The sequence below is a fragment of the Podarcis gaigeae genome, assembly GCF_964106915.1.
Source record: "Podarcis gaigeae genome assembly, chromosome: 7".
Classification (NCBI taxonomy): Eukaryota; Metazoa; Chordata; class Lepidosauria; order Squamata; family Lacertidae; genus Podarcis; species Podarcis gaigeae.
The window spans coordinates 78396586-78419923 of record NC_139683.1 but is presented as its reverse complement, the minus strand read 5'-3'; the positions used below and the strand labels follow the sequence as shown (position 1 = coordinate 78419923).

At 40.6% G+C, this 23338-nt stretch overlaps 1 protein-coding gene across 6 annotated transcripts in view; it reads right to left on the bottom strand.

The window, feature by feature from the left end:
• Positions 1 to 23338, bottom strand: part of LOC310848310 (catenin delta-2) — a 204860-nt gene that overhangs the window by 149927 nt on the left and 31595 nt on the right. For 3 of the 6 annotated variants that reach the window (XM_083747179.1, XM_083747182.1, XM_083747180.1), the window contains exon 3: positions 17166 to 17234. The exons of the other annotated variants lie outside the window; for them this stretch is intronic. In XM_083747179.1, coding sequence (XP_083603305.1) covers positions 17166 to 17234 — 69 coding nt within the window. The remainder of the gene's footprint in view (positions 1 to 17165; positions 17235 to 23338) is intronic. 6 annotated transcript variants of the gene reach the window in all.

Below are 23338 nucleotides of genomic sequence, written 5' to 3'. Positions count from 1 at the left end.
AGCCGATACTTGCTCATGGAATGTTCCTGCTGGTGGAAGCAGAGTTGGATTAACTATTAAGCAAAACAAGCACATGTTTAGGGCATCAAAGGAAGAGAGGCACTACAGAGATTTCCCATTGCTGAATTTACTGTATGGTGCAGCTGAATAAAACATTATTTATAAACATTATTTATACAACTACAGTCGTAGCTTGGTTCGCAAACGCCTTGCGAGTCTAACGTTTTGGCTCCCAAACCTGGAAGTGACTGTTCTGGTTTGCGAACGTTCTTTGGAACCTGAACGTCCAACAGGGTTTCCGTGGGTTCCAATTGAGTGCAGGAAGCTCTTGCAGCCAATCAGAAGCCGCACCTTGGTTTTTGAACGTTTCCGGAAGTCAAATAGACTTACGGAAGGGATTCTGTTCCAGAACCAAGGTACGACTGTTTAGAAAAATATACATTATTTTCCATCTGTAGGTCTCATTTCATTTTGAAAAAATCAAAGTGTATTTTATAGTTTATTATTGTTTGTATTTTGAATTAGATATATACGAGGGCACCAAAATCTTTAAAGTGCTTGGGGCCTCTAAAAATCTTCATTTGGCTCTGGGTGAAAGTGAAGCCTATATTCTTTAAAATAGCTGTTTATAATCGATCAGATTTCAAGAGCAACCACTATATGTTTTTCAAGTAAAACTTTATTCACAAAGGGTAAAGGATTTGGAATAGCAAATGCCACTATCTCTTTTGTAGGATTTTTAAGCAACTAGCTTAGTTAATACTTTTCCTCTTCTCATAATTCCATATGGAAAATTGTTAGCGAAATATTGTTAGAGGATGTATATATGGAAAAACCACTTAGAAATATATTTTTTTAAAAAATACTTTCCCTCTTCTCCATTAACAAGTTTGTTTTCTCTGCAATCTGCAAGTGCATGTTGTGAAGCCAGTTTCATACTAACTGCATTATCATTATTAAAATTAGGAAGTATCAGGGGGGCAGTGAGGATAAGAAATGCATGCGGCAGTGAGATTCTATGGGGAGTACAGATACCCAAAGATGATATTCTTGTCATTAGGAGATACTGAGCCTCAGATGCGCCAGGCTCATTATAACCTTTGATTCTGGCTCTCTGTTGAGAACTGGAAAGAGAAATGGGAGAAAAACACACATACATCCTTAAAAAGCTTAAATGGATAGAATTGAACACAGCAATTGAAATGTCAGATCTTTAGTTTTTAATGCTTAAATTGTCTATCCTTGCCTCTTTATCTCTGTATCTGATGACAGTTGTCCGATTCCCGGAAAAAAAATGTGATGAAAGATTCACACCTGACACCACCAGATATGGATAACAAACAGATTAAGTGAGCAAAAACACCATGGGCCAAATGGGGAGGTTTTATCACACCATATCATGAGGTGTCTTACAGAAACTACATAGAGGTAGATAACACAATCATACAATCACAGAATCATAGAATTGTAGTGTTCACAGGAACCCCAAGTGTCATCAGGAACCAGTGTGGTGTAGTAGTTAAGAGCAGTGGACTTGTAATCTGGTGAACTGGGTTCGATTCCCCACTCCTCCACATGCAGCTGCTGGGTGACCTTGGGCTAGTCCAGTGTTTCCCAACCTTGTGCCTCCAGATGTTTTTGGCCTACAACTCCCATCATCCCTGACCACTGGTCTTGCTAGCTAGGGATGATGGGAGTTGTAGGCCAAAAACATCTGGAGGCACAAGGTTGGGAAACACTGGGCTAGTCACACTTCTCTGAAGTCTCTCAGCCTCACTCACCTCACAGAGTGTTTGTTGTGGGGGAGGAAAAGGAAAGGAGATTGTTAGCCGCTTTGAGACTCCTTAGGGTAGTGATAAAGTGGGATATCAAATCCAAACTTTATTTTATTTATCAAGTTTAACCCCTTGCAATGCAGGAATACAATGCAATGCACTACCCACCTTATTCTAAGGGAAACAGTTGGCGCAGGACTACTTTCCAGTGGATTGGGCTCATTTTAGTTTCCACTAACACCAAGGTCTGCCCCAATAGCCTGAAGGGCTTTGTAGGACTTGGTAAAATCAATTAACAGGTGTTGCTCTGTACAACAATTTTAGGGATTGCATTGATATAGTGTGAGGAAAATCTACATCACAGACACCTTCTCCCTCTCGTGTGTGTGTGTGTGTGTGTGTGTGTGAGAGAGAGAGAGAGAGAGAGAGAGAGAGAAGGCTGAATTGGACAGCATGAACCTAATTGCTATCCTATTTGTGGTAAAGATTAAGAGCAACAATAATAGCGCAACTCACATCCTATGCACGGTACCTGACTTGTCTCTGACACCACTGGCAATCTCAACAGGTAGACATCTTTCAAATTGGATAGAGGTGTTCAGGCACATTTCCCAGGTAAAATTTCCCAGATACAATTGTGGAATCCACACCCACAAAATCACGGCTTTTGAGCATAAGCTTTGTTTGAGGCTTATATTTGATGTGCTAGAGAAATTGTGGGCATAAGAGAAATATAGTGGTACCTCTACTTACGTTCACCTCCAGGTACGTATTCTTCGGGATACGTATGTGGCAAACCCGGAAGTATTTTTTCCGGGTTTCGCAGCGTGCGCATGTGCAGAAGCGATCCCTCCAGTTGCGGAAACCTCAGGATCTGACCGGAGCTCTGGAACGGATTCCACCCACAACTGGATGTACCACTGTACGGTGTATATCTGCCAGGTGGGCAGGAAGATAAGGTGCTCACAGGGGAGAGATCCAGCCTTTTATGGTACTTGGACTTACAGCAAGAGATGTTGCCAAAAGGCATAAGTGCAATAAATGGGCATATATTGAACCATGCCTCTCATTTAAGTCCTTGGGGTTTCATTTTTGTGAAAATACCCTATGGCACACCCATTTAGAGGCAATTAAAACTTGAATCTGCTTGTTCACTGGGAGTTATAAGACACTTTATTATACTAACGATCACCTCATCCATTAGAATTAATGTTTTGTTTTTTTTTATCTTGCTAAAATGTATATTGCTTGTTATTTGGTGAAGCAAGCACAGTTCTGGTAGACAACTTAGATATAATGCAAAATGAGGCCCTGAGTTTGCTGATTGGAGTCCTACAAAGTACACTTGGTGCAGTACTTCAGTTAAAGTGTTTTTTTGTCCAAAAACTTCAGTTGTGCACTGGGGGGAAACCTCTCACTAATGCCAGTCCAACACTTAGCAAAACTGCCCCCCCCCGACCTGCAAGCTAAACAGAATGTTGTAGTAGTTTGATGTCAATCAATCATATTATTCCTGTAATGTCACCTCAGGATATGCCTGACCATAAGAAATTCGACGTAACCTTTGCTGAAGATGCCAAATGGACTCTGAATAATTCCAACGCTCAGTTGGCAATGTTAAAATTAAATCTGACCATGAAAGGGTTGCTTATCTGCAGGAATGATTTCGCCCCCCCCCCCCCCCACCGGTAGATGTGCAGTCACTCAGCTCAGATTTCAAATAAAGCCCAAAATATCAAACCAGCAAATTTATTAACAGGACGACAAGTGTGATTCTTTGTGTGTTGGATTATAGGCCAGATCACATACAGTGGTGCCTCGCAAGACGAAATTAATTCGTTCCGCAAGTTTTTTCTTCTTGCGAGTTTTTCGTCTTGCGAAGCACGGTTTCCCATAGGAATGCATTGAAAATCCATTAATGCATTCCTATGGAGACCGCTTGCCAGGCTGGCGGTGCGGAGAAGGGCTTTTCTCCCCACCGCAAGCCTTCAGGACAGGTACGGGAACAGAGGGAAAGGCGCGCAGCGCTTCTCCTCTGTTCCCGGGGCTTGCGGTGGGAGGAGGGTTTTTCCCCCCCACTGCCAACATTCAGAACAGCATTCTGAAAGTTGGCGGTGGGAAGGAAAACCCTCCTCCCACCGCAAGTCTTCAGGACAGCCATCCGAAGGCTGGCGCGGGGAGAAGGTCTCTCCGCCCCACTGCCAGTCTTCGGAGCAGCCTTCCGAAGACTGGCGGCGGGAGGAGGTCTCTCCGCCCCACCGCCAGCCTTCGGAGCAGCCATCCCAAGCCTGGTGGCAGGAGGAGGTCTCTCTGCCCCACCGCCAGCCTTCAGAGGAGCCTTCCGAAGGCTGGCGACGGGACGAGGTCTCTCCGCCCCACCACCAGCCTTCGGAGGAGGTCCGAGGACAGTGGGGAAGACGCGCTGCGCTTCCCCGCTGTCCCGGAGATTTCCCTATGGGCTTTCGTCTTGCGAAGGAAGCCCATAGGGAAATTCGTTTTGCGAAGCGCCTCCAAAACGGAAAACCCTTTCGTCTAGCGGGTTTTCCGTCTTGCGAGGCGTTCGTCTTGCGGGGCACCACTGTATATTGTGCACAGTATTCTTTATTGCCCCTTATGCAATACACCTAGGGATAGATTCCAGTATGAATTCCAGAATTTTTAAGACAGAATCTGACTCAGATGATTTCAAAATTAGATGGTTTCTGGCTGATGCAAATAAATTTGTTACACTGGGGTAACTATATACATGCTAGCAACCAAAAAGAAAAAAAAAGTTATGGGTGCAATCAGCACCTATAACGGTGTTTTGGTGTCAGGTAAAAATGCGGCTTTCAGCCAAGCATTGCTAAAAATACGGGGATGCCTCTTGCATGGCTGACGTTGAACAGTGTTACCATTTTCAAGTGCATCTACAGCATGAGTTCCTTTCTCTTCCATCTAATAAAACAGGACATGATGAATACACGTTTCTGGCGCAAGACTAGCTATATTGCCAATATTTAAACTCCACAAATCCACCCCTGTCCCTGCTTTTCACATCACAATAACGGCTGCTTTCTTATTAACTTCTAGCTTTTTCTCCTTTACACTGTAGGTCATAGTACCACAGACTGTACTGCAACAAAATTATATTCCATTTTATTGAGACAAATTATTAACACCTTTTTACTCACAGTGAGGTCATTCTTTCCTTATAAGTAACCAAAACAAAAACAAACAAACAAACAAACAAACAAACAAACCAGAAACAAAATTCTATTTTCCCTGAATTCATTGTGTCAAACAAAAATGCATAAATGAAATATAGGTAACTATTTTCAAAATGTCTACCAGAGTTAAGCGATTTTTGTTTTTGTTTTTGTTTTGCTATTGAGCAAAAACAGGGTAGCTAGCATAAAACTCATTTTCAAGTCCATTCTTCATCAGTGTATATATGTATTGCTGTAAGGCCAAACACACAAGCCAATAATTAATATGTTATATCAGAAAATACTCCAAAAGCTACTATGGCCATAATATAATCACCTGAGATAATAAAGCACATGACTAGCTATTGCTTACCAATCTTAGGATAATACAAGCCTTATTGGAGAAAAAAACTTTCCTGATGCCCTGATCTTAATGCCAAATCCTACACTATGTCAGTTGTACTAGCACACGAGGTTAATTGCCTGTACCTGAAATATACCATAAAGGTATACTGTTGCCATTCATACTAAGCATGTTGCCAAATAGCCAATATGCAAATACCAATGGAGGGAAATGATTTTAGAATGTGTATCATTTTATTGTTGTTAGCCGCTCTGAGCCCGCCTTCGGCTGGGGAGGGCGGGATATAAATAAAATTTTATTTATTATTATTATTCTCTTAAACAGGACATTAGCAAAGCAAATTACGATGTACTGTATTGATCTTATGAGACAAACTTTAAAAATAAGAACTCAGGTGAAGGTGTGAATTTAGACCTGAAAGGATAATTGTCTTTAAAGATGTAAAAAGCTTCCCTTTGCAGCAATCTATGAACAATATCTATAGGGGCATGTGGTGATGATGTAACTAGTTCGATAACACTAAATCTGACATCAGTGTCTTTATGTCCCACGTTTAAAAGATGCTCTACTAAGAGAATCTCTCTGTTCCCCTGTCTAATTCTGGATCTATGTTCGTTAATCCTAATTTTGACAGCTCCAGTTGTTTCTCTCCTATATATTTCTTTTTGAAGGGACAACAGATGAGGTATATAACCCTTGCACTAGAACAATTGGGAAAATGTTGAGTGTATTGTTTAACATCTACTTCTGGACAATCAATTTTGTTTGAATAGCCAAGGGACACTGTTTTCAGCACTGAAAGGGGGCAAGGGCAAAATGGGGCAGACCGGACAGAATGGGACTTTCCCGCACAATGGCTGGGAACAAAACTCCCACATAAACAGGAATTCCCCCGTATACTAATACATTAAACTAACCACTCAGAGAAATTGTTCGTACACCTGATCTACTAAAAAAGAAAACCAATGAAAAGGAAATACTATCTAGTAAAGTTTATATTGGTATATTTTAATACCAGTTGTCACCAAATAACAATAAAAATAGTGTTTTATTGTCCACTGAAATCAACGGACTTTATAATTGCTTTTTAAAAATTAAAGTACATCTTTGCCTGGAAAAAAAAAAGAAACCCTACTCGTAGGAGTAGTCATTCTTTTTTAACCTCTACACTCAGTCCCATATAACCAAAATATTACCCAGTAACTTGGGGATTTATGATTACAATAGACTGCTGTGGACATTTTATAAATATACAGGTGGTACTGAATTATGCATACATATCCAACACTGAACTGAGCAGAAGTTAATTTCCCCCCCCCCAAAAAAAAAAAACCACCCACGCTTGTGTTATCATTTAGTTATCTTACAAAGTTGTCCTCTGAAATATGGAATTGGTGTTAACACAGTACTTTGATCATGTAAAGCAACCAAGTATTAAATTTTCTCACTTAATACCAAGACTTACAACTCTCAACTCTTATCAGTCTTGTCCCTTTAGCTCTAGGCACCATCTTTCTGTGTCAGCTATGATTTCATTTAAACAAAGATATTGCTTATGGAACTCCAATATGCTTTTCTGGAGCTCTAGACAGAATTAAATGAGAACTGAGCTAGTAAACAGACTCAACACACAGCATAATATGGCAGGAATGAAATTGTGGGTAAACAGGACAGGAAAAAAGAAAAAAACATAAGTAGCAAGCAGAGGTGTCAGCTTTGTAGAAACCTTGTGAGGAACCAATGATGCATAGAACGTGTCATATCACTGTCCGAGATTAGGAGATTGCACATCTCACGATGGAGGGAGATGCAAAAACTCTACTTTAGAAATTAAAAAATTAGAACAGGTCATGGTAGTTACTTGCACTTTCCGTTCCAATTTGCAATGAGGGAAGTCCAACGTCATTCCAAGTTATCACTTGATAACTTGAAGAAGACATTAAATTGATAACCCTCTCATGCAATTACCCAACAATGTTATCCAAGAGCCTTCTCGGTAGTGACGCCCACCCTGTGGAACGCCCTCCCACCAGATGTCAAAGAGAAAAATAACTACCAAACTTTTAGAAGACATCTAAAGGCAGCCCTGTTTAGGGAAGCTTTTAATGTTTAATAGGTTATTGTATTTTAATGCTTTGTTGGAAGCCGCCCAGATGGGCAGGGTATAATAAATAAATAAATAAATAAATAAATAAATAAATAAATAAATAATTGTTGTTGTTGTTGTTGTTATCCAAGAGGGGGTATCACTTATGTTGCATGAGTGAAATGTCCTCTAAGAGTTTATTCTGAATGTTTAATTTGAGGCCTCTTGCATTCTGTCTACATGTGAGGGAAAAGCGAGATTAAAGGGGAAAACACTTCTTTTCTCCAGAAGATCGTTTCAAATCGTTTCAAGGTTTCAAATCCTGGCTCAGCCATACACTAACAAGCAGAGACACTAGGAAAACCACAACATCTCAGCCTCATATTGCCAGTTAAGAAAGGGAGAAATGGTTGATCTGCCTGGCATGTTTGTTCCCAGGCAGAATAGGTACAGGGTTTTATCAGCCAGTCAGCTGAAATTCTCTTTCCCACCCCCTTGGCCCTGGTTTCCAGGGTTGTTGGGTGGTGGTGGTGGTTGTTTTTTGTCTCAGTTGGTTAGTATTTCATGGCCATGCTCATTCCTCATTGGGCTGTTTCCTCCCTATTTTTGTGTACTTCTGGTTGCGAACGGGATCCACGTGCGTGGGTCTCAATTCGCTGCTTCTGCGCATGGCGTCATTTTGAGCATCTGCGCATGCGGCGAAACCTGGAAGTAACCCATTCTGTTACTTTTGGGACGCAACCTGAAAAGATTTAACCCGAAGGGTCTTTAACCCAAGGTATGACTGTACTTGGAGAATTATGTCCTATACAGTGGTACCTATACAGTGGTACATACGCTTCAGGTTACATATGCTTCAGGTTACAGACTCTGCTAACCCAGAAATAGTGCTTCAGGTTAAGAACTTTGCTTCAGGATGAGAACAGAAATTGTGCTCAGGCGGCGCAGCAGCAGCAGGAGGCCCCATTAGCTAAAGTGGTGCTTCGGGTTAAGAACAGTTTCAGGTTAAGTACGGACCTCCGGAACAAATTAAGTACTTAACCCTAGGTACCACTGTACTGTATGCTAGTAGTGAACCCAAAGCTTAACAACAGCAGCCAATCCATTTGGTAAATCTTCTGAGGTATTAATATTTTATTTTGAGACTTTTTTTTAACCAAAGCAGTTTACCTTTTAATAATATGTTTCTATCATTGCTTATTTTTCTCACAGACTGAGGTGTGGATATAGCAACTGTGCTCAGGATGTCTGTACTATTCTGGCAAAAGGAATTGCTGTCAATGTTCCATCCCCATGACTGGCAACTTACACTTGCAGGCATAGAGCTGCTAAGCTAGGTAAATAAATGCACCCACCTGAGAGATTCGTCAGTCAGCATTTTTACTCTACCTGAGACAAGTAACCCAATTTAAGTCCTGGTTCCCCCCCAAAAAAGCTGTTACCATGCTGACTTAAATCAATAAGGCTTCCGTGTTTTTAATGTTTTCCTTTCAATAATATCAGCTAAGTGTAAAGCCAACTAGATTCCATATCTATAGGCTCCATCATCATTTTATGGGAGAATGGAGACTCCTCTCACAGGCAGTTTATATCCTTTGAACTCATATGTTTTACAGCCCGATCTCTTTAATGGAGAATACATTCTGAATTATTTTGAAATAGCATTCCTGACTGAGTAGCATTTGAAAGAACTGGTTTTATAGGTCACATAAAGTGCAGAAGAATTGACCTGATCTTCAGTTTTTCTGCAATCAATCTGAGATACCATTTTTCGGAGCTTAACTAGTCACTGAGAGTGTGTTATCGAGTGGAAAGCATTCAGTAGTTGTTGATTTTAATTCTCTTAACTTGGTGAAGATAATATTTATTAAGAACCTGGTGTTCATAACTGTGTAATAGGACAAAGAAAGCAAACAGCCTTCTATAAACATGTTGTTTTTCACCTGAGAGGTGCATGAGTGATTCATTATCAGCAGTTTTCCTAACTAGTTATCTGTGCATTCATAACTGAAAGTCCAAGAATTTAAGTTAATCCTTTTCCCTGAAAGCTCATACGGACCATTAAGCACACAGAATATGGTATAAAATGCTGCTCTTTGTCATGTAACTATTAGCTATTTAAACCACGTTTGCAAGATTTGTTTTACGGGGGCGGGGACGGGGACTACGGAAAAGCCTCTCACCTTTGGAATGGTGATTTTGGATTTCTTTATTGCCACAGTAAATGTGGCTTCAGAAAAAAAACAGATACCTAGTTAAAATTATGGATTGTGTATAACCTATGCTGCTGGGACAATGGCAGTATTTGCATAAATTGGATTTCCAACCACACCAATGACAGAAGTGGCTACAATGTATCCAGATAACGACCTTTTTCTATGTAAGTCCAGAAGTGCTCACTTACATCCAAAACAGCAACAAATATTTTACCCTCCCAGAACATTTCCAAAGTAAACTGCATTTATTGACATAAAAGAGGATCCTTCAGGCATGCAAAAGAGATTTCTTGCATCCCTTCCCACAAGTTCCTTCCATTGTTGTTTGAGAATGTTCCTAAAGCTGTCCAGCTTTCAGAATTAAATTACCAGACGGAAAAAGCTGATGTTATATCAGAATGAGAGAGCTGAAATTCTGGCTCAGCATGTAGCTCCTAAGATTACTGCCTCCTAAAATGCAATTGTGTGGTGAGGTTCAGGTATGATTCTTTGTTTTCAGAAAACTGAAATTTCAGACAACAAGCATTCTACTAGTGGGACGTGGGTGTAGTTATAATTCTTACTAGAACAGGAAATACAAAATGAAGCTTCTACAAAATTCAGAGGATGCTGAAATCAAATGGCACCCAAAAATTTAAGAGTGAGATATAATGAATTGTTCATGGTCACTCAGTACACATTTAATTATAAATAGTATTATAAAGCTTAACATATTTTGCTGCTAGACACATGTACTCATAATAAACCGGTGAACTGATAAACCAGTCTTCTATGCTAAAAATTAATAACATATTCTACCCTGCATTATATGGCCTTTCCTTTTTAAAAAACAAAACAAAAACAAAACCCTACTTTCTTTCTAATACTGCAATGGGAGGAAAAAAGTATCATTTATTTTTGTGAATCCTCTCACTTATTGAGAAGGCCATTTTTACAAACTGGTTAATTATTTGAAAAATTCAGGTTAAACACTACCTGAGTCGAATTTACTGGTACCAGCAACTGTTCGATCATAACTTTTTATTGGTACTATTGGTACTATTTACAGGGTTATAAATCGCTACTGACAATGGCTCTTGACTAGCACATTGTGGATAACTGAATAGCTATGCTAACAAGCAAACCATATAATATAGGGCCATAAGATCATAACGGCAACTGCATCAAGCTGTTTACAAAGACGGTTCTAAATACATTTTTAAAACTCAGTGTATTTCATCTCAGGCTACCCTTCATCAGGAAAAGCATCACTAATTTTGTGTCAGCGATGAAGAAATTAGAATAAATTCTAAACGATTACATGATTTAGTAGTTTGGCTCACAGTCAAGGTAGAGACCAGAATAATCTGTCTACTAAATAAATAAAACTATTGGACAACACTGATTGTTAGAATGGTGATTTGATAAGCCCAGCAATTCTTATGTGGAATCTTTTTGACTTCAAGGGCTCTAAAATTATTTGTAATTTAAATTATGAACCAAAAATTGAAATATATAATTAGTCAAGCTTAGAGTCCAAGATGGTGCATACACTTTCCTCTTGTGCAGAATTTCTCCCCATTTCAAATCTAGTTTGGAGAAGTCAATTTATGTTTCAGTCATAATACTCAACATCCAGGTAGATACTTGTATGGTGGAATGCTCCCTTCCTGGGGAAAATAAAATTCTTACAGATAGGAAAGTAATATCCCATAGAGGCGGAAAAGCTATAATAAAGCCGGGGGGGGGGGGAGAGATATCCATTTATGTGAGCTTTCTCCTCACAAACCCAACAAATTTTGAATGCATCAAAATGCACCAAAATTACATTTGGCCATCACCACTCCAAGAGAAAATGAGAAGCTGACTTTAATCAGACTGGTTGAAGTGAATTTATGGGCGTACTTAGGTGGCTTGGTGATAATTGCATGTAATTGCCCAGCAAGAGTAGGGCAGAGAAAGAGTAGGGCAGAGTAGGGCAAAAGAAAGGGAAAAATGCATGTGATCCTGCAACTTTCTACTACGCCCTAAACTCTGGTTACCATATATGCATGCATGAGGGATCCAGGACAGTGGACACCAATTTTGGGGGAGCCTAGGGGTACATTGGGAACTTTGAGACGCTGCTGAGGGCACCAGCCAGAAAATGGTTGTCCCTGGGTTTGCAGCCTAATGCAAAATGGCTGCTGCCTCCAGAAGAACAGAAAAAGAAATGAGACAGAAATGTAAAAAGGGTCAGATATGGAACAATCTAGTCCATATTTCTGTGTGTATATAGTTTGAAAAATCCTCTTTCCCCCCCCAGAGACTGTTAAGCCTTGGTTGTTACCTTGTCTGGTGATGGTGTGCTGTTGTTGATTAGCTAAAGAAAGAAAGATAGCTGAATCCAAGAACAATTCTGAATTGCTACAGCCAGCCATAAACATGCTTAAAGGTAAAGGTAAAGGTACCCCTGCCCGTACGGGCCAGTCTTGACAGACTCTGGGGTTGTGCGCCCATCTCACTCAAGAGGCCAGGGGCCAGCGCTGTCCGGAGACACTTCCGGGTCACGTGGCCAGCGTGACATCGCTGCTCTGGCGAGCCAGAGCCGCACACGGAAACGCCGTTTACCTTCCCGCTGGTAAGCGGTCCCTATTTATCTACTTGCACCCGGAGGTGCTTTCGAACTGCTAGGTTGGCAGGCGCTGGGACCGACATCGGGAGCGCACCCCGCCGCAGGGATTCGAACCGCCGACCTTTCGATCAGCAAGTCCTAGGCGCTGAGGCTTTAACCCACAGCGCCACCTGCGGCCCTAAACATGCTTAGTCGAAGATAAAAATTAATTCATGATGGCTGGCAAGTTGTTATTATCACATCATCATCTTCATCTTCATGGAGTAGGAAAAAAATAGAAATACAAGGAAAATACACAGAAAAATACAAAGAAAGCCTTACCAAAGTAGTAGTTGAACACTACTGGCCCAGACTCATGTAGACTTTTGAGGCTGAATGCCATCAAAATCAATGCTTCTTAAAATCAGGAGCATGTTGAGGAGATGATATTAATAATGTTTCTCTCTTTGCACTGAACCCTGCCCACCCCAGACAACTTGAGAACAACCTCTGCTGTGTACCAGCCCTGTGATCTTCGGATAAAGGGTGGTGTGTGTGTGTGTGTGTGTGTGTGTGTGTGTGTTGCGATGATGCCTCTGCACTGCCCCTCATCGACAGATTGGGAATAAGCAAGCAAAAGTGAGCATTATTACCACCAAAATAATTATGATGGCTCTAAATTTGCCTCCTCTCCCCCCCCCCCCCCGGTAACAACTTTGGAGCAATTGCCACTGTCGGGCACCCAACAGAAACAAGAAAAGGTTGCAGTCTCCTCTTTCTTACACACCCATAAACAACTGAAGCCTCCCTCAGGCGGCTCCTACTCCATGTGCAAAACAAATACAACAGCAACAGGAGGATTCCCGTGTTTCTCAAGCAGTTAGTTGCCTGCCAACTGTTCAATGTGTCCAGCAGGCATGTGAGTGGTTTCTGCGCTTCTTCCCCTACCGCAACACACACATTTTTTAAAAGCTTCTTAAGTAGCTGTCTGCCAACTGCTCCATGTGGCTGGCAGGCAGCGAAACAAAAACAAATAGAGCAGCAAATGAGGAGGCGGAAACGGCAGCTCTTTAGGACCCTGGGGGTTCCCTTCTGCCTAGTGAACAACTCACGTATCAATCACGGCTCTGACTTTACTCATTGGCTAAATACACCGATGGGTGGGAGCAGCCAGGGTGGATCGTTTAAGAGAAATTGCTTAGAAGGGAACCTACATATTTTGCTTCGTAACTGGCATCACGGAGCCAGCCAGTCAGTAAATCGCACAGTCCAAAGATGGGACTGACTCTTTATTAGCGAAGCACAATCTTCACAGACTAGACAGTGTTTCATGCTTCATGAGCACAGCAGTTCATGCCCTGTAGGTCTTACTCCAGGAAACAAAAGGACCCTGCCTCCCAGAGCCACCTATATCTCCTCCTCTCCAGGGCTGCTTCAATAATAATAATAATAATAATAATTTATACCCCGCCCATCTGGCTGGGCTTCCCCAGCCACTCTGGGTGGCTTCCAAAAAAATATTAAAATACTGTGATACATCAAACATTAAAAGCTTCCCTAAACAGGGCTGCCTTCAGATGTCTTTTGTCTGGTAGTTGTTGTTCTCTTTGACATCTGGTGGGATGTCTCTTCTAAGCAATCGGAGACTGCGCCTGCATGCAGCCTGTCTTTGCTCCTCTCTTTTCATGCCTCTTCTGATTCTGAGAGACTAGGGCAGAGGGGAGCTTGTTGCAGCAGGAGGAGGTTACCCATGGTTCATCACCAGCTTGACTAATCTCTGCCTCTTGGTGTCCTTCATCCCACTCGCCTGCTTCAGCTTCTGATTCTTGACCCTCTCTGCCAAAAATTATCTAAAATCTCAAGGCACTAAGTCCTAAGGCACTAAGTCCTGTTAACCCTTTAGCTTCTGACACCTCTTCTCAGTCTTCTCCCTCTTCTCTCTGTGGCCACTCACTGATGTTCTACCACCACTGCATGGGCTCTGAGCCTTTTCCCCTTGATTGTTCCCCAGCTGATTCCTCCCACCATTCCTTTGTGTTTAACCAGTCCAAGACAATTAGATAATTGGTTTGTTTTTTTATAAAAAAGATGAAAATGAAAGCCCTGCCTGAGGGCATCATTGAAAGCCCGTGGATACTGGGTTGATGACTCCCAGTTAGGAATTAACACACAAATTCTACTACTTTCACTTGGTGCCCTGGAAATATATGAATATATTTATATCCTAGCCAGATATCACACTAAAAATTGAGTTATAGTAGAATACAAACTCCTGTCTCTATCATCTGTCCTTGTTCAACAGCATGTAATATTAATCTGTTCTTCAGTTTGACAGGTCTAAGCAATCACTGATTTTTTTCTCTTTGAATAAGAAACAGTTTTATTATATCACTGTCTTATTGAATTACTCTGTCAAGACAAGTAATTATGTATATCTTAACATACATTACAAATCAGACTAGAAGCAAGAAGGCAGAGATGCTTCAGGGTTGTTTTCTGTTTGGTAAATTTCAGTATTCCCTTTAAAAAAACTAAACCAAACCCACACACCATTTTTAAAAAATTATCTAAAATCTCAAGCAAATTCATAATTGAGGCTGAACCGCAAGAACTGAGAGTTCTTAGTAAATGAGATTAATTCGACCTTCATGTGGCTGTGTTGAAATTAATGAAGTCATTAGTTTTGTTACAATCAAAGTACATCCCAAAACAAGGTGACATACGCTATCCTAGTGCAATCAGTATGAGGAAAAGAAACAATCTAGTCGTAAAATATTTCAGAGATGCTGCTACAAAAGTGTACCTGATAAGTGACTTGCAGAAAACTATTTATTTCAATCAGAAATCAGAGACCACATCTAAATGCATGTTTAGAAAGCTCTAAAACCTTTTTGGGTAAACAACTATGTTGGGCAGATGTTATGTCATTCATGACCCCACTGCTTACCTGTATAGCCTGTTAACCGAGTGCCAAGGTGGCACTCAGTTTGAGAAAGGTCTCACTGATTGTTCCAGGATAGAGTCAACAAACCAAACAAACTCTTATCTCACAACAAAAAAATTCCTTCCAGTAGCACCTTAAAGACCAACTAAGTCAGTTCTTGGTATGAGCTTTCGTGTGCATGCACACTTCTTCAGATACACAGTGTATCTGAAGAAGTGTGCATGCACACGAAAGCTCATACCAAGAACTGACTTAGTTGGTCTTTAAGGTGCTACTGGAAGGAATTTTTTTTGTTTTGACTATGGCAGACCAACACGGCTACCTATCTGTAACTCTTATCTCACAGTCCCCCATGTAAGAATCAATCTGCTGAAATTTGCAGCGCTAGATCTTGGATGGATGGGCAACTAGATTTTCTTGCAGATAGGCCCTCAGTAAAGTTTAGCCTACGTGAGGTTTTTAAAAGAAAAACAGTTCTTTATTTGATTTGTGCATCACTTTCCACAAACAAAGAAGTCCAGGAACAAAAGTCGACACTACTTTGTATCTGTGGTGTGGGAGGACTTTAAACATTTGACCCCACCAAGGTCCCAATGTAAAGACTACACCTAAATATCACAGGATGAAAGTGTCCACAGTCCAGCTTGGCTCACTCTTCTGTATGTGCTGTTTATTACAAAAATAAACAACTAAATTATCACAGAAGCATTTACGGTGTGATCAGTATGAAGTCTAGTGTGGCCTTGAATAGCACTATTATGTCCATGTACTAGGTGGTATTTGGTTACCACCTCCTCAGTGCCACAACTTGCAGTCCATCGTAAAATGTGCTTTTGATTGCAGATTCACAAATCCATTCCCCCACCCTTTCTCTTTCCATTTCCTTTTCTTTAGGCAATCCAGCTAGGATAGGTTTGTGTCATTTTGGCCTTGTAAGCCATCCTTTCCACAGAGGTCCTTCTTGTACGTGACAGACTTAGGAGATATTCATCAAAAAAGATTTTCCATATACAAATACATTGTATGCAACGGAATTTCTTTCCTCCTCAATCCCAGATTGTCCTCCCTTTTATCCAAACTTATACTATCTGTGTTTTACCTCTGTGAAGTGCCATGCCATTTATACTACTGAATAAATAAAGAAATACTGCCAATCATTCCAGAAGTTTTTTTTTTAAAAAAAACCACAACATTTTTTGTATCACATGTTTTAAAATTTAACATGATAAATGATACTGGACCCTAGAATACAACATACACAGCGTGAAAAGCACAAATGTTGTAATAATTTGCAAGCATACACAAATGAATTCTTAAAAAAAATAAAAATCAGTGCTCCATATAGTGCCAAATGATTATGCCCTTTGAAGAAAAAAGTTCTTCAATTACCAAATCCTGCATATATTTATATCCACAGTTTTAAACCTCTAGGGTTTACAAACCAAAACTTTAAAACAAACCAGAATACTTGTTGACATTACAACAGTCCTACATAAATTGCAGGACATTATTACTAAAGCTTCTGCAGACAAGTGAAAATTGTACTGCTTAAACAAGGCTTTTGGTCATAGCTTGGCAGAGCTTACATTGTCTAATGCTTTTCCCCCTTTCCGTTTGTATAAAATTAGAAAGAAAAGATCAGGTGTTTCAGCACCCAACCCCTAATACTCCAGACCTGCGTCCCCAGATAAGTTCCTGATCTTAAGAAATAAAAATAAAAATAAAAATTGGTGTGTGCATGCAAGGAGTTACTGTGATGAAAGGGAGCCTGAAAAGCTTCACTGTGTGCAACGCATACAACCCTTTGGGTCTTAGCATTATTTTAAAGGTATTTTTACCGTGCTTTGAACTACTTGAGGAAGGAGTATATCAGTACAGTTGGGTCAATTAATATGTAGTAAAAAAAGTAGGCCTACATGCGTATGTCAATTGGGATGTGATGCACTGTGCAGGTGGGATCCTATTGCAACCTGACCTCTTAAAAATGTGTTAGAAATGAATCAATCATTCAAGTACATACACATTTGAATGCGTATTTGAAATCTTATTGGAGGCAACCTTCATCCAGGTAAAAGGGTTCATGAAAGATCTGGAGAGGAACAGAATTGTGGAAGTTAGCAGAAAAAAACAAATACACTGGTTCAATCAGTCATTAAGAGAAGAATGTGCACTTCTAATATAATAGTTGCAATTAAAATTAGTTGTAACGAGTGTTGTTATATTTTAAACAAATAAGGCAGTTGAGCTTCTTTGCATCATTTTAACTTATTGGGGCAAAAATACATATACAGTATATGTTTTCAAATGACTGTTCCACGTTTAAGACACTATTCACCTTTCCATTTTTGCAGTGGCTATGAATTTAACTGTACAGGTACTAGAAGCAAACCTGTCATAAGCAGAAATAAAGGTAACATTTGTGATGATTTTATCAATGTGGTTTGTTCAGTGTCAGACCATTGTTTGGACAGTAAGGTTGACAGAAAGAAGATAATGTTCAAAAGTACAACATATATAGAAAAGAAGTCTTCTATCCAGTTTTAACAGCTGCAACTAGACACTTAATATTGAGTAAAAACCTGAACGCAACAAACTGAATGCACCAGTCCTTTGCTGGAGAAGTCACTTTAGGCAAACCTCTAAACTGACAGAACAGAACAAAGCTCTAGACTGTGATCCCAAGGTCTAAACAAAGTCTAATGTGCAGAGAGTGCAGCAAGCATAGCTTGCCCTTTCCCTGCAATGTTGGATTTAATCCACCACCACCACATGTGTGTGTGTACATGCGCGCGCGCACACACGTGCACACAGACAGATCCAATAATATGCACACGGAACTACCTTGGATGTTGCAGTGATAAAGAAACTCTTGCATGTATTGGAGGACAATGTGCACACATGTCCAAGAAGCCTATAGATCAGTCTGCTGTAATCTGCTTTCCTAGAATGATCAAAGCTCTTCCGTATCCAAGGGATATAAAAATATCTCACTAAATGTCAAACAACAGGTAACGGAAAAGAGACAAAGTGGATATTCAGACAACCAACAAGGTAAAATAAGAAATAATTCTGTACGTTTCCTTTTTTATGTAAGGGAAAGCCAATAAATCCCACCGAACATTTTTTATGTCAACCAAATCTCAAAATCCACTTGGTACTGTACAGCATACCATAATTCATGGTTATGTGAAAATGATACCAGATGAGGCCCATCTTGACTGAAACCCATATTCTGCAGTTTAGGGGTCAGGTCTCCTGCAAACGTTGAGCAAGCCTCATTTTTCTTGGGGTTGTTTAGCTTCAATGATCATGTTCAATTTTAGTTGAATTGCATTTTTTTAAAAAAATTAGAAAGTTCCATAAAACACTTTATGGTCCCTTTCCCACCACAAACCTTTCTTCACTAACTAGTATCACTTAGAAATAAAACACTTTTATACCAAATAGTGTCCTGGCTCTGACTGCAAGGGTAAAACTACACATTTCATGTAGTTCCACATTATTTTTAGGAACTTTTTTTTAATACAGCCTCTAAACTGTTTTACCCCTTGGCGGCAAAAAATGTATGGGTACAGGAATATTAATTTTATCCTGCTGCTGTGGGGTGTGTGACCAACTGTGTGTGGGGGGTGGTACAAAAATCCTTTAAATCCACTTTCATGATACAAAATTTCCCAGGATATGTGACTGATAGCTGAGAGATTTGGATGTGGTTAGGGACAGAATGACGATTCCCTGCATTAGTCACTACTACAGAGCTACTAAACTGAATCTCAATGTTTCTTTTCCAAACCAAGTCAATATATGACCAAGCATACATATGGTAATCACACATTTCTCTCAAATTATTCAAGAAATGAAAGGGCATATGTCACTTTAAGTTTAAATATTCTGCACTGAAGGTATTTAACCCACTGTTCTCGACTCAGAAAAAGAGCCACTTCAAGGTCTGGAAAACTACACAGCATATAATGGCACTGCGATAAATTATCTGGCACCATCAGAAGGATGGACTTTTAATGGCTCCAGTGGCTCTCAGCTGAAATCTTGATAACTCTGCATTGCTCTCTCTTGGGTACCAGATAACTTCAGGATTCGCAATGACTTTGAAAGAACCGAGTCCCTTTCTCACATTACTCTTCCACTCACAGCCAATCTGCATATATCAACCCACTAAAATTTAAATCATCAGATTCATGTCAATTGAATTTGGCTCTGGAACCACCGAAAAGTGGCCAGCTCCTTTTGTGTCTGTTTCGGGTTGCTGAAAGGCAATGTGGCCTTTCCTACAAAGGATTGGGTTTTTTGTTTGTTTTGCATTGCCATTTATGCTTGAATACCTTAAGCTTCCTGTGCCAATTTATGCTTGGAAAGCGCCACACACAGTGCTTTGAAGTTTCACACGTTTCTCTTAGTTCTAAGTGGCTCAGAAAGATGCACAGAATATCAGCAATTTCATCAATGTATTTTCCATGGAGAAGTTTTTTTGGGGTGTGTGTGTGTGTTTTAAATACAACAACAAACGGGGAAAACAGTACCTCAGAGATTTTCCATTAGCATGTGCTCTCTCACTGATACATGTAAATCAGAATAGCGCATTTTCTTTGGTTAACGGATGACAGGTTTACTACACTCAATCATTACTAATGGATTAAAAATGAGGAAATGGAATCAAAACTTCATTTAACACCGCAAACGTCTGTGCCTAATCCTGCCTAAGTTTGAGAATATGTGACTACACCATAAATCACTTTCTCTTTCATGTAAAGTGATATACCTTCTTCTGAATGCTATAGTGTGCAAGAAAAAGGGAGAAAGGATGCCGATTACACAGAATGCCCCTGCCCCTGGCTTTTGCCCATCATTATAGAGGACAATGAAATAGTTGACTTGTCAGCATTGTCTACAACTTCACTATTGATCTCCTCCCCAGGCAGATCTCCACAGTTAATTTGATGGATTCCTGACATTCCTTCTCCAGAGCCTAGCTGGATTTGAAGTCTGGCTACCTGCCATTGTTCTGACTGCCAAAACCACAGAGTGTTAATGAGGCTGCTGATTTGCTAAGCTGTGACAGGGCTCTCAGAAAGGGAGGCTTTTTGGTGGAAAACCAGGACAGTCACCCACAGGGAGGATGTTGCTGTACCCACCCAAGGCTGTTCATGGATTCCACTATTTTCCTGCTTCCACTCTTTCCTCTTCTAGAGCAATCCACTGAAAGCAAGAAATGTGAATACCCAGGCAAAAATTGCAAAGGTCTGCATGTACAAAAAAAGGGGAAAGGGAAAAAAGAAAACACTCTTATATGGAATATTTTATAATGGAATGGACAGTGAAAATGTGTTTATTCTGATACTAACCAGTAGCATTAGTGGTGCAACTCCATCTTTCAAAATGGCTTCTAAAAACTTTTCCAAAAGTGTTTGCCTCCTGCCTTTCCCCAAATGGTGCTGAAGACAGATAACAATAATAAAACAAGAACAAACACGATTAAAAAAAAATGAAAGTGAAGCTAGTTAAAAAGCAATGGTCTCTGCCTGCTGGTAGGTCGTTAGAGATAGGGCAAGCTGGCAATCCTTTGGCAAGGAGTTTCGGAGAATGAGATCAGCCACTGAGATGTTTTCTGAAGTTCCTGCCAAATGCACTTCAGATGTTGGCGTAACAAAGAAGAGACTCTTCAGTGGATTGGAAAACCTGGGCCAACCTGTGGTCTTTCAGATGCTGGCCCCAAGTCATGTAGGGTTTTGTATATCCTAACCATCTTTCGGGTATGCCTAGGCATATAGAAGAAGCTACAGTACAGAATTACAGGGTGCAAAACTGTGCAAGTATTTACCATCGTTAGCAGAGATGCAGAGGAGCCTGGCACTCTAAACCACAAGAAGATTTTAAAAGCTGAGTCTTCTGTCTCCTGAATGGTGCTAGTGAGCAATGATGAGCCTAAAAAGGGTGAACTGCTCTTATCATGCAAAAGCAGCACAGCGGCAAGGACCTTCTTCCCCGGGCAAGATGAATAATCATACTTTTCTGGGCCGTGGTCCATATTTAACCTGGTCATCCCAACCATTAGGGCTTTTAATCTATATCAGAACTCCAGTTTCAGCTCCTTAGCTGCTTAAGAGCCAACTGCCTCTTTGGGCCCATAATGAACTTGCCTGCCCTAACACGATAGAAGGTGTTAAGAAAATGTATAGGAAAGTCGTTCCTAAGAGAAAATGGTCATGTGGCTGAAACATCCTCTCTCATATTAGGGAACATTTCCACCTTAATTTCTCCCATTTGGATCCAACCATTCTGTGTAGCACCACCTTAAGGTGAGGTGCCAGAAATTCCCCACCCTCCCTCCCCAAAATCTGCTTCCATTGGATACTGTCTCTTACTCCCGGGAGCTGAATGGTCAGACTATTTCCGCCTTAGTCCCACCTTCTCAAAGTGGCAAAACTATCAAACTTTAACTACAAGGGATGCTCAAGAAGTCATTAGGTTCCTCCCTGGCACTAGTAGCAGGTGCTGGTGATTTTGGATGGGATCACAGCAAGAGAGAAAAGAGTTAAACTTCTTCTCATTTCATGCTGAGGTCCTAACAAAAACTGATCTGCTACTCTGCTACTTTTTTAAGATGATGGAGTTCCTAATGACTTGTTTACTGTCACATGTAGTTTGGCACTGAGTTTCTTCCAGGCAAACAATCAAATCACACAACAGACACGACAACTCTTATGAGATATGAAAAGTGGAGCTCAGATGTACTGAAAACGGAGGTAGGTCAAATTCTGTTCCAACCTATCTAGTCATTCTCATGATGAATTTTGCTAAGCATCTTAGCTTCATATGGCCCAACATTCAAAGGAACTGATATACATAATACCTGGCTGTTTTTTACTTTCTCAACCTTTTGTAGTACAATTAAGTGATTGACGGATTTAAGCTGGCCAAGTAAGATGTTATGAAAGTAGGACTTAACAGTTTTAGGAAACAGCTGAAGTTTGGGACCCTCAGATTGCTATTAAAAATGTAGCCAAATCCTACAACTCGCAGATAAACTACCATGATGAATTAATTTAGAGTAGAGCTACATTATCAAATGTATCACATGGACAAATCCTTCCTAGTCAGCACATTTATTAGATACAGGTGGGAGACAGCATATTTGAATTGCCCCAAGTGTAAAATATTGCTTGAATATTGAATATTGCATGTCAGAGAGAAGGGTTCATCTTAACAGACTGGTTTCTATGTGAATGACTTTTAACACACACATATACAGGTGAACAGAATTGTTATTCCAATTCACTGACTTTAAAACAAGAAGCATGACAAATTATTTGAATTAGCAATTGTAAGGGCTGCTGCATCTATGGATTTGCTGATTTCAATGGGTCTTACACATTGGTTCAAAATTTAAAGTTAAGCTCTTCTATTAACTACATCTCTTCAAAGGTTATGTAAAATAGCAGGTGGAATTTTAAAGATGTTAACGGCAGCATTATGGCAATAAGTGGGTAGCTACTACTGATAAGGAAGCAGCTCATATAACTTGGGTCAACAGCAGACAACCTTAGCTGCAGGAAATTAGAGTGAATATTGAGAAAGTTAGAAATTAAAGCTCAAGAAGCACCGTGCTGCAAATTAAGACCTCGAACATTTGGATAATGTTACTTCATGTGCTGGTGATATTTTCATAAGAGATGTACCGTATTTTTTGCTCTATAGGACACACTTTTTCCCCTCCAAAAATAAAGGGGAAATGTGTGTGCGTCCTATGGAGTGAATGCAGTCTCCTTGGCTTCAGCGATAGCAACGCGAAGCCTCTGAAGCGCAGAGGGAGCACTCCCTCCGCGCTCCGGAGGCTTCGCATTGCTTTCACTGAAGCCTGGAGAGCGAGAGGGGTCAATGAGCACCAACCCCTCTCGCTCTCCAGGCTTCAGGGATAGCCGCCTGAAGCCTTCGGAGCGCAGCGCAGCGCGAGTTCCCACTGCGCTCTGCAGGCTTCAGGTTCCTTTCACTGAAGCTAGGAGAGCAAGACTCTCCTGGCTTCAGCAGAGAGGGAAAGCTGCGCAGCACCCCTTCAATCAAGCGGGAGGAGAAATGGAAGGGACTCCGTTTCTCCTGCCGCTTCACTGAAGGGGCGCTGAGCAGAGAGGGGGAGATTTTTTTTTTCTTGTTCTCCCCCTCTCAAACAAGGTGCGTCCT